Source organism: Solanum verrucosum, unplaced genomic scaffold (genome assembly GCF_900185275.1).
Source record: "Solanum verrucosum unplaced genomic scaffold, falcon-dt-bn FXZP01000103.1, whole genome shotgun sequence".
NCBI lineage: Eukaryota > Viridiplantae > Streptophyta > Magnoliopsida > Solanales > Solanaceae > Solanum > Solanum verrucosum.
Window position 1 is genome coordinate 5,505,375 of NW_026020048.1, and position 11,487 is coordinate 5,516,861.

At 38.2% G+C, this 11,487-nt stretch overlaps 1 protein-coding gene across 2 annotated transcripts; it reads right to left on the reverse strand.

Annotated features, from left to right (window-relative positions):
* Positions 1–1,546: 1,546 nt before the first annotated feature.
* LOC125822784 (DNA-directed RNA polymerase II subunit RPB1) lies at positions 1,547–9,753 on the reverse strand. 2 transcript variants are annotated; one of them, XM_049502241.1, is made up of 14 exons: positions 9,458–9,753; positions 9,093–9,356; positions 8,118–8,417; positions 7,877–8,035; positions 7,577–7,738; positions 7,256–7,476; positions 6,999–7,140; positions 6,583–6,918; positions 6,206–6,492; positions 5,659–5,917; positions 2,518–5,576; positions 2,179–2,250; positions 1,949–2,005; positions 1,547–1,872 (listed from the first exon to the last, which is right to left on the reverse strand). In XM_049502241.1, the coding sequence occupies exons 1-14, from the start codon at positions 9,539–9,541 to the stop codon at positions 1,755–1,757; spliced, it is 5,520 nt and encodes a 1,839-aa protein (XP_049358198.1). In that variant the 5' UTR covers positions 9,542–9,753; the 3' UTR covers positions 1,547–1,754. The 2 variants fall into 2 exon arrangements, with proteins under 2 accessions (XP_049358198.1, XP_049358199.1); XM_049502242.1 differs by having other exon boundaries at positions 8,118–8,414; positions 9,090–9,356.
* Positions 9,754–11,487: the final 1,734 nt, after the last annotated feature.

The following is an 11,487-nucleotide window of genomic DNA, read 5'->3' on the forward strand; positions in this document are numbered from 1 at the left end:
TACTGATTTATTAAAGTAGTCCATGATAATTTTTAAGAAAAATACTTCACATATCATGTTAGTATGATTTCTTATAATATTTAACTAGACAAGTTAAAAGGATAAAACTAAAAACATTTTTCATTAGACAAATAATAAGAGTACATAACAAACTAAATTCACACGGCAGCATATTATCATAGTTAATTTAGAAGGCATATAAGTCGCATTTTTATTTTATTTTTATTTATAAAAGTTGTATATTTCTGGAATTTTATGGTGTGCACATCTTGAGAGAGAGAAAAATCATTGATTTGGTGGTTGTAGAAACTGATTTTATGATAATATTTGACGTAAGATGGTTCGGCCGACATTTTCTATTGGACCAATTTTGTGGAGATCGATCATCAAGATTTGTGTGTGGCTAACTTTCTTGTAGCTAAAGAAATATTAGTGTAGAGGCTAAATAAGTATTAGCTTTACAGAAACCAAAATGAATTAACAAGTAAAGTAGATAATATTCTTCCCTTCTCCTGTCATTTCTAATAGCAACACTTAAAGCCTCTACTTTACAGACCAAAAGTTAAATTAGAACAACTCCTTTTTCTTTTTTTTTCTTTTTTTTTTTTGCTTATTAATCATCTCATCTGTTCGCAAGTGTAAATTAGAACAAGTTCATTAGTGTAAATAAAAATATTAATATTTTCGTAAAACAAGAATGCTCATCATTAATTATTGATTTGAATACACATTTTAGTGGGGGTGCTCGATAACAATAATGTCACTCCAGTTGGGTGATAAAATTCATGATGAAAGACAGTGATTGGTTGTCCACCTTATCAAAATATCCACAGTTAAAGAGTTACAACGACATCTCCTACTCTCCTAGTTTTAGTTATTATATGCAAACAGTGATGTTTCCAACCAAAAAAAAAAAAAACATGTCAGGTCTCTTAATAGTTCATTAGAACAATCTATCTAATAAAAAATTAACATATATGCACAATCCAATTCTTGGTAGTACAGGTTACCTGTTACTTCACTTAATTCTAAAGCAGACAATATAATCGCTTTCCACGTAACTGCCTTTGATTTTGACATAAATAATAGTAATACTTCATTTGAGAATTCTACATTTAACTAGGCATCTGCGTGAGTCAGGTAATCCAACTAATTGCGCGAGACGTGGCACTACTCAAATTCCAACGAATTTCATATATATATTCCAACTTGCAAACAATGTATTGTTACACTTGCATTGCTGCTTCATGTGGGTCAGCAGTTTAACCGGGCTAGAGTAACAACACTTGTTTAGATTATCTATCCCACACGAAAATCAAAAGAAGAAAAAACATCTGTATATCTAAAACAACACTCTCATCTACATCTGGATGTTCTTTCACTTGTTATCTTAACCAAAGTGCCTTCCCACAACTCTCTCTCTCCAGCAGAGTATAACACAAGAGACGACCAAGTCTATACATAAAATGATCAGAAACAGTAAAAGAGTAACCATTGGAATCTTCTTTTATTCGAAAACACCAAAGTTCTCAGACTACTTAAAAAGTAGGAACCACGTTTTCTGCATCTATATAATCCCAAAGTATTCTAGACTGGAAGAGAGAAACCCAGAAACTAGAACAAAACCTGCGTTCTTCGAAAAATATTATACAGCAATCTTACGCCTTCAGAAAGCACAGTAATGACTAATAAGCCAGTTTAGGCCCCACTGAAAGATTAAAGTGCAAAGTAAATACAACTTTATTCCCTAATGATCAACCAGCCTTGTCATCTTTGACACTCTTGTTGTCTCTCTCACTTACACGTGGGGTGTACTGGCTAGTAGATGATGGTGAATACCCAGGAGCACTTGGTGAGTACCCTGCACTTGGACTGAAGAAAAAATAGATTTTAGAAACGAACATAAATCACACTGCAAGACGTTCTAGAGAAGTAAAAGCCAACTAACCTGTACTGGGGAGAACTGGGACTATAATCTGGGCTTGTACCTGAGTTGTTGTATGGGCTGATTTGGGGGGGCAAAAAAAAGAGAGAATTATTTCAAAAAAGATCAGGTAATAGTGCTCATTAAATGCAACATGCAGCTAAAGGCATTGAAACTAAAAAGGAGGAACAATATAAGTTCCACAAAGATTTCAGGCAGTAAATCAAATACAGAAACCCGTGCACATCACTTACCTGCTGGGACTATAGGTTGGGCTTGAAGGAGAATATGATGGAGATGTTGGAGAGTACGATGGTGATGTGGGACTGCAAACACAAGACCACATTTAATCACATCATTAGTAATATATCTAGAGCCGGTCTGGAATCCACCAATACAAAAACCCAACAACTTCAGAAACTAACTAGTTATTATGAAGCTGAAACCAGATATAAGTTAGGTAAAGTGACCTAATTAAGAAGATTAAGGCGCTACTAAAGTCACTGTATTATTACCAAACAGAACCAACTTAAGAACCTTTTCTGTCTCAGCAGAAGAATCCAAGACACATGTATCAAACCAAGGTTGTTTACCTGTAACTTGGAGATGACGGGCTGTATGGACTAGAAGGAGACAGCTTCGGGCTGGTTGGCGAATATGCAAGGGAGGGGCTGTATCTCGCCGAGGGATTGTAACTTGGTGATGTAGGACTGTAGGATGGTGATGTTGGGCTATAGCTGGGAGATGTTGGGCTGTAACCAGGGGAGGTAGGACTGTATGCAGGAGAAGTCGGACTATATGATGGAGAAGTCGGACTATAAGAGGGTGAGGTGGGGCTATATGAAGGTGATGTGGGGCTGTAAGAAGGTGAAGTGGGGCTGTAAGATGGCGAAGTGGGGCTGTATGCCGGAGAAGTGGGGCTGTAGGCCGGAGAAGTGGGGCTGTATGCCGGAGAAGTAGGGCTGTAGCTAGGTGATGTTGGGCTATAGCTAGGCGAGGTTGGGCTATAGCTTGGAGATGTTGGACTATAACTGGGTGATGTGGGTGAGTATGAAGGACTGGTTGGAGAATATGCTGGACTTGTCGGGCTGTAGCCAGGGGAGCTGGGGCTATAAGTGGGGGAAGTGGGGCTGTAACCAGGAGATGTGGGGCTGTAACCGGGGGAAGTGGGGCTGTATCCTGGAGAGGTCGGGCTGTAACCAGGGGATGATGGGCTGTAACCAGGGGATGATGGACTGTAACCAGGGGATGAAGTGGGAGAGAAAGCCATGCCACCCACATAAGGAGAAAATTGAGCATCTGTAATCGGTGACATCCGCATATTTGGGCTGAGCAAATAATTTGGAGACATCATTCCATCATGATACGGGGTTCCACTGATAGGTGAACGTCCAGGTGTCATGCCAAATTCAAGACCACCTTCCATGTAGCTAGGTAATGGTATCTCAATAGCTTGTTTCAACATCTCCTCATTGAGGTACAAAGAACAGCCTCCTGTGCCAATTGGTGCAAGCTGACCTAACATGATATTTTCTGTTACACCCCTCAGGTGATCTGACTCTGCAAATACAGCAGCGTCGAGAAGAATGTCCACTGTCTCCTCGAACGAGCATCTCATCATGGGACCAGTATCGTTCCGGTTGATACCGTGACGAGTAATGGCCATTAAATGACCACGGTAGGTCATGGTATCACACAATATGGCCAAATGTCGGTAGTTCACATAGGACCCATCAAAAGATATGACAACCCTCAACTCATCCAGCAGTGATCTACGAACTGCCTCAATACCAAGAACTTCAATAACTTCAATCAAGTGATTACTTGTTGTTCTACTTGCATCCACATCTTCGTGTGTCATAACAGCTAAAAGATTTACACCTTCAGTGTCCAACATCCATTCATTTTCTGCTTTGAATCCTTCATTGTCATCAAACTTCTGCACCTTACTATTCTTTATGAACACCTTATTAATATCTGGAATACCCCGGAGAGCCATCTCTGTAAGCATGTTACTCTCGATCTTTTTAAGGAATACATCATCCTCAGCAGATTCATCCAGCTCACCTTTTGGAGCTTCATCATTCATAATACGAATTCGAAGGATCAGCTTTTCCGCATTATCATCATTAAAAATACAGGTTAAGTCATCATCAAATTCAAGGTTGATCTTTTCCGCAATGTCAGCCATGCTAAGTTTCTTATCCACCATCATTTCACGATTTAACTCTATGCGAAGCAACCATGGAGAGATTTTGTCAGGGTCAATCTCTTCATCTGGCATTTCATAGTATGACTTGACGAATTCAACATCCTCTTCAATAAGGGTGCTCATAGGATCTGGATCATACCACACTTCTGTGGCTTGAGTAACACTCCGCAAAGTGGTATATTCTAATGCACACTGGACAGTTTTGGCCCTCTCTTTTGTTTTGCCTACCTCAGGTTTCAAGTACACAGAAAGAGAAGGTGTTTTGATTTTCTTGGCAACATTGATGATCTCCCTCAACCTTGGCACACCAAGAGTAACATTCTTGGCACTCACACCAGCATAATGAAATGTATTAAGAGTCATCTGTGTGGCAGGTTCACCAATAGACTGTGCAGCAACACAGCCAATCATCTCTCCTGGTGCCACAAGGGATTGCAAGAAGCGAGACTCTATCTCACCAACTACCCATTCAAAAGCCTCTCGACTAAGCCTATACTCCTTCAGAACCCTTTTACTAGCCAAGGCACTACGGAGCAAGATATTGAAGAAAAGAGTAGCATTCTTTTGAGCCTCCATGCTTAGATAATCATCACCAGGAACAACCTTAAGCCTCTCTTGTAACTTATCAACAGCTTCCACGATCTCCATAGGATGCATGTCAGAGGGCCTCCGGAAATCTATTTTAAATGTCTTTTGGGCATTTAAGACAAGCCTCTGAATGTTAACAGGAAGAGGCCAAGAATTGTCACCCGTTACAGCAATCTCTGTCCCAAGCTGATGTCTATCAGCTTCAAGTTTCTGGACCTCTGCATCAAACACACTACGAATCTCCCGAATACCTTTTAAATCTTCGACAGCTTCTGGCAACATGTAACTTGGGTTCCAGTTAGGATCATCGATCTCATATGCATACATGTCATCAAATGTTCCTTTCTTTGCTTTCAGAGAATCCAGCTTCTGTGTCTCAATCCAAACAGAATCCATCCCATCTTCCCCATACAGAAACTGGATGACATCCCCCAATGAATTCCTAACAGTGCCATCATACTTGACCATGATATCCTCCATGGCTTTCACTAACCGCCTCTGAATGTACCCGGTCTCAGAAGTTTTCACAGCAGTATCAATCAGACCTTCTCTACCACCCATAGCATGGAAGAAGAACTCTTGCGGGGTCAGTCCCCGGAGATATGAATTCTCCACAAAACCACGACTTTCCGGACCATAATCATCTTTGGTAAAATGAGGAAGAGTACGGTCTATGAATCCAAATGGAATACGTTTTCCTTCAACGTTCTGTTGCCCCACACAAGCAGTCATTTGAGATATGTTGATAAAACTTCCCTTCGACCCAGCAGTAACCATAGCTTTAAGATTATTGCTCTCTGATAAACTCTTCTCTGCACTGCTTCCAGCATCATCACGAGCCTTATTTAACACCTAAGATTACGACGAAAACATTATTAAAAAGTCATCACACAAAAGGAACAGGAAAAGATGGATGTCCATTTACAAAAAGTACCTGGTTCACTCTGTTCTCAAACGATTCCATCATAGTTCGCCCCGGTTCAGCTTCTAACAGCTTCTCTTGAGCAGCTTTAATAAGTTCTTTGACTTTGGCTTTTGCATTCGAGATAGTTTCATTAATTTTCTCCATGGTTGAAGCATCAGCAATTGTATCTCCTATTCCGATGCTAAACGCTTGCTGAAGAAGCCAATAATTAACCAGCCACTGTGTATGTCCCAAAAACTTCCGAGCAGCATCAGGCCCAACCTCCTCCCTGTTTGCAGAGGCAAAGTTAACTACGGAAAAAATAACAATGACTCTGCTTACTGTAACATAATTATAAAGCCCATGTTTTGCAGCTATCATCTCATCCACCTCACATTCAACTAATGACAGCATCCGCAGATAAACAGGAGGAGGAAAGCAAGCCCCACACAGTGTGCCACAAGACGGTTATTGTCCGAAAAGTATTTAGGGTTCCACATAAAGCCATCCCTGAGTGCATGCAGTCAAGACCCGGGGGGGGGGGGTTATAGAAATACAAAATTCTGAAAATGCATACCATATAACATGAATCAGACTTCCAGTGGACGTCCCAAGGGTCTTTTTGCAAAGAGTACCAGATAGCAACTCCCCTTTCTCTATTCTAACTTGAGTATCTCCAGGAGTTATGTATCCTTTTTCTGAATCATTATGCCATGCGGAATATCTTAAAAGATTTATTTGTTTTGGTATGATGAGGTTAAAAACTTGCTTTCCAGTCCAAAGTGGCCTTGGTTTAAGAATCACTGGAGCAGGTACTTTCCCATCAAAATCCTCCCACCACATTAAGATGTTCATAAAGACATCCTGCAAACCGAAAGTGAGCATTCTTTACTAGATCATGCAAAATCATGAAAGATTTGATAAAGAATTATGAAATGGCACATGCAGATTCACCTTTTCTATAAAGGTATCTCTTTTAGTAACTTTGCGGCAACCTAAAAGGGTATCTTGGACGATACCCATTACAGGCCTATTTGCCTGGGGTGAAACAATACACTTAGGGACCATCATAAGCTCCAGCACCTCTGCTCTGGTTTCAAATGACTGCGGAACATGCATGTTCATTTCGTCACCATCAAAATCAGCATTGTAAGGAGAAGTGACAGATAAATTCAAGCGGAAAGTTGAATATGGCATGATCTTAATCCTATGTCCCATAATAGACATTTTATGTAGACTGGGTTGCCGATTGAAGAGAACAAAATCCCCATCATTTAAGTGCCTCTCAACCTGCATTGGCAGCATTGGATGTTAGGGAGCTACACAGACATCAAAAGCCCCTCAATTACTTGGAATTGAAAGAAACAAACCTTATATCCTAGTTCAAGGTGCTGATCGCTGCTCTTCTTCAAGTATCGAAGATCAAGCCTTTGGCCGTCATCCCTAATTATATACTTGGCCCCGGTTTTACCAGGAGGTGGATGAGGTCCATATTCAACAAGTTCCTTTAACCTGTGTGAAAAACCCAGCTTCAATCAGCACAAACATATATAGTTCAATTTCCTTCTTGTTTCAAATGGGGTGGTGAGTGTGGGGTTTCATTTCTACAACAACAAAAAAAAAACACCTTTCAATGTTATATGGTGTCACTGTTTCTGGATAAGTGAGATTCAGAGCAATACTCCATGGGACTCCCAATTGATCAATGTTAATAGTTGGATCGGGGGTAATCACTGTCCGAGCAGAAAAGTCTACTCTTTTGCCCATCAGATTGCCTCTGATCCGACCTTCCTTTGATTTTAATCTACTACATATTGACTTAATAGGTCTACCTGATCTTTGCGTAGCCTGCAAATTAGAATAAGTAAAAGCCAGTAATTAGAACTTATTGAAGTCTCAAAGGATCTAACAGTTATAGAAAAGGATGTTCAAGAGAGAATCAGCATACTCTTGGTTGTCCAGGCAGATCATTATCAAAATACGTAGCTATATGAAATTGCAATAACTGTGCAAACTCCGAAATGATGTGTGCCGGTGCCCCATTCCTTTCCTGCCTCTTCAAATTCTCGTTGTGACGAATAATCATGGCCAGTTGATGTGTTAAATCATCCTACATGAAATTTTAACAGAAAAAGGTAATCCAACTGGCACAATTTTCTAGAATTAAAGAACAGAAGAAAGTAGAGATAAAGCAAAAGTTTTAGCAACAGTACACTAAGCTCTAGAACCTCAACAGGAAAATGAATACCTCACTCCTTGATGAAGTATCCATCATCACAGAAGGCCGAACAGGTGGTGGTGGTATGGGAAGTGCTTGAAGAATCATCCAATCTGGGCGAGCGAACTCTGGATTTAGGCCAAGCAAGAGGCAGTCTTCGTCACTTACCCGCTTCAGAATGCTCAACACCTACATTATGAGGTTATGATAATACACCCAATGAGAGGTCGTCCCAAGCAAATCAGAACACCTGAGGTAAACATGCACATACCCTTTCAGCAGAGAGTTGTTGCTTCCTTTCAACTGGTTCTGGCATCTGCTCCGGATCATCACTTTTTTTCTTTTGCATCTTATATTCAGCAACCATTTTCATACCATCTATTGAAATTTTTGGCTGCTGTGCACCACAGCCACCTCTACTCTTCTTGACAGGTTCCTCAGTATCATGACCTTGTACATCAATTTCATCCCCTCCTTCACATTTTGTTTTGTTCTTGCAAGCATCCAACATCTTTCTCAGCCTGTTTTTAGGATTCCTGATTCTCATGGCCTGCTTGAATTTGGGATCGTCCTGCACAAAATCAGAAAACCCACAGATTCAAGTATCCATCCCAAAGCTACATTGAGTATCAGAAATAATGGAAAGAGACACGACCACTTCCTTCCTTATGAGACGTCAAGATTAGACCAAGTTTTTTCCTCTTCATTCATCAGTGAGACCGTAAGGAAATGTAGTAAGACCATTAAGTGCTGTCTAATTTTAGAATCACCTCTATACATGAATTATAATCCGATTTTCACTGTTCAATAAACAATCAAAAGGGAGTGAGTTTGACTACTTTTTAGATAAAAACATCCCATCTCTCTCCCTTCTAACAGGAGGAAAAATAAAAAGGCATGACGAAATTTGCAACCTTCCAGAAAAATACAAGTCACTGAACTACCAAATACTGATTAACTAGTAAGTACATAGAAGCTATCTCCTAAAAAGGGTCATGTTGATGTAATAGAAAAATACTGCTCTACCAAAGCTTTTGAAACTTGTTCAGCTAGTTTCTAAACCTCCCCTGGCAAACCTCAAACCTCCAGATTTTAATGGTTTACCCACTTATAACTAAACTAACATCATGAACTTCAAACCAGGTAGTGAAAAACATATGATCAGTAATTCAATCCTTCTTAACCAAAGAACACAATTTCACTGTACACAAACTTTCAACCTAACAATTGAAGTCCATCAAAGTACCTCATCCGCCAGAATTTTCGAGCAATTGAAGCAGACACACCGAAGGATACTAAGAACAGGTTTCATAAACCCTATATGAAACATAGGTTTCGCAAGCTCAAGGTGACCAAAATGCCCCGGACATTCAGCCATGTTAGCCATACACGTCTCACACTTCATCTTCCGATCAATCGTCCCAAGCCGAGGATCGCTCAACCCTCCAGGCTTTGGTTTCCCTCTCTCCGTAGTCTCACCATGCTCAATGTGCACCACAGACATTTGTCTCTGCAATTACATCAAGAAACCAAGAAACAAAACCCAAATCAATTTCGCTCAAAATAAACCTAGACAATTCAAGAAAATGAATCAAGATTAGTGAAAATTACAATTTCGTCGGGGCTGACAATGCCGAACTGGACCGTCCGGACCTTGGCAACCTCCGCCGGCGAGAAGGGGAAGCGCAAATCCATGGTGGCCCAACCTAGGTTACACCTCTACAGAAGAAATTAAACAGTAGAATAATTGTTTTTTTGAACAAGATAAATAATAGAGGGTTTTGATTAATCTATATGTAAGTTTCTATTTTAAGACTCCATTCTTCAGTCAATTTCACTTGTTCAGTACAGATCTGGTTTTCGCTTCTTTCGTCTCCTCTCAGTTTCAGAAAGGAGGCTTTGAGAACAAAGTCACAATAAGGGCAATACACCGCTATTTATAGAAGGATAGCCACCGCCCTATTCGGTACGGGTTCCTAACTTACGCTATCTGGTTTTTTATGCTAAAGTGCGCTTTTATGCGCGTCAGGCACTTCCTCTTCTGAATAAATCCTTCTTTCGGGTAAAAAATTCTAACCGTCTTACCGGTCATTCGGATTCTTCATATTCTTTTTATAACTGTCAAAATATAGATTACGTCGACTAGATGATAAGATTCGGTATATTTTAGTTACAGTTTTGTAGTGATAATTTTAAAATGCGTGTGTCAAATCCTGAAAATCATTCTTTCATGTAAAAAATTCTAACCGTCTTACCGGTCATTCGAAATCTTCGTTTTTTTATAACTGTCAATAGAGATTAAGTCGGCTAGATGATAAGATTCGGTATATTTTAATTATAGCTTCTTAGTGATAATTTTAAAACGAGTGTGTAATAAGTGGAAAACATAACGATAGGATACAAAATCCTAACCGTCTTACCGATCATTCGTAATTTTCATATTCTTTTTCTAAGTGTTAATATAGATTATGTTGGTTAGATGGTAAGATTCGGTATATTTTAATAATAGCTTTGTAGTGATAATTTTAAAAGGGTAAATCACATAAATATGCTATATTAAGAAAATATTTACTATCTATGGCAATATAATTTTTCTAACTAAATATAATAATTTTTTTGAATTAAAAAAGTTGTACAGTTTATGTTTGCCTCTTTCTCTGCCTTTTTTCTCTTCCTCCTCTTTTCTTCCTTTTATTCTTCTTCTTCTCGTCTTTTTCTTTGCCATTCTTTCTCTTCCTCCTTTCTTCTTCTTTTTATTCTTCTTTTTCTTTGAATTTTTCATTTAAAGAAATATCTTCAAATAAGTTTTTACCTATATTTCACGATTTTTACCCAAAAACACAACGAGAAGAGGAACAAAAATATCAAAAATTTGTACAAAATCATGTTTTCAAGCAGAAATTTTAAATCTCTAAAATTACAGCAACAAGAATTCACCATTGATGGTCATTATAAAGCTTCAAATTTTGAATTAATTATTTGAATTTTACGAATTAGTAATTAATTTGGATAGATTGTTCCTACAAATAATTGAAAACGACGTTTGGAGTTTATAACTCAATTTCAAGAAAACTTTGGTTTATCATTGATTTTAGGAGAAATATTAGATTGAAGCTCGAAAAGGTAAAGTTTATAGAACTGTATCGCAATTGTATTAAAGTTGTATTAGATATGTTTCATAATTGTATTAAAATTGTATTAAAATCATGAACAATACATTTATAATACATATTGCAAACTTCACACCCTTTTTAGTGATATCAACCAAAATAGTTATGTAACACACTTGTAATACATTTATAATATAATATAGGCACGATACATTTATAATTCATATTGCAAACATCGTTTTTTTTTTCTTAGTGATACAAATCAAAATAATTTATAAGATATATAGAATACATGTTTTATTCATGAATAATACATTTATAAGTAATACATATTGCACACTTCACTTCTTTCTTAGTGATACCAACAAGAATAATTTAGGTAACACACTAATAATACATTTATAAGACATGCACAATACATTTTTAATACATATTGTTACCGTCACTCATTTTCTTAGTGATCAAAATAATTTATAAGACACATATAATATAAGTTTTATTCATGAAAAATACATTTATAATACATATATA

What these genes read in the sequence shown, in the direction of transcription:
- LOC125822784 (XM_049502241.1), bottom strand. Translation starts at nt 9,541, where the DNA reads ATGGATTTGCGCTTCCCCTTCTCGCCGGCGGAGGTTGCCAAGGTCCGG. An exon ending in CCGTCATCTCCAAGTTACAG is followed by an intron (nt 2,251 to 2,517) that starts GTAAACAACCTT and finishes TTGTGTTTGCAG; the next exon opens with TCCCACATCACCATCGTACT. An exon ending in CCCAGTTCTCCCCAGTACAG is followed by an intron (nt 1,873 to 1,948) that starts GTTAGTTGGCTT and finishes TTTTTTCTTCAG; the next exon opens with TCCAAGTGCAGGGTACTCAC.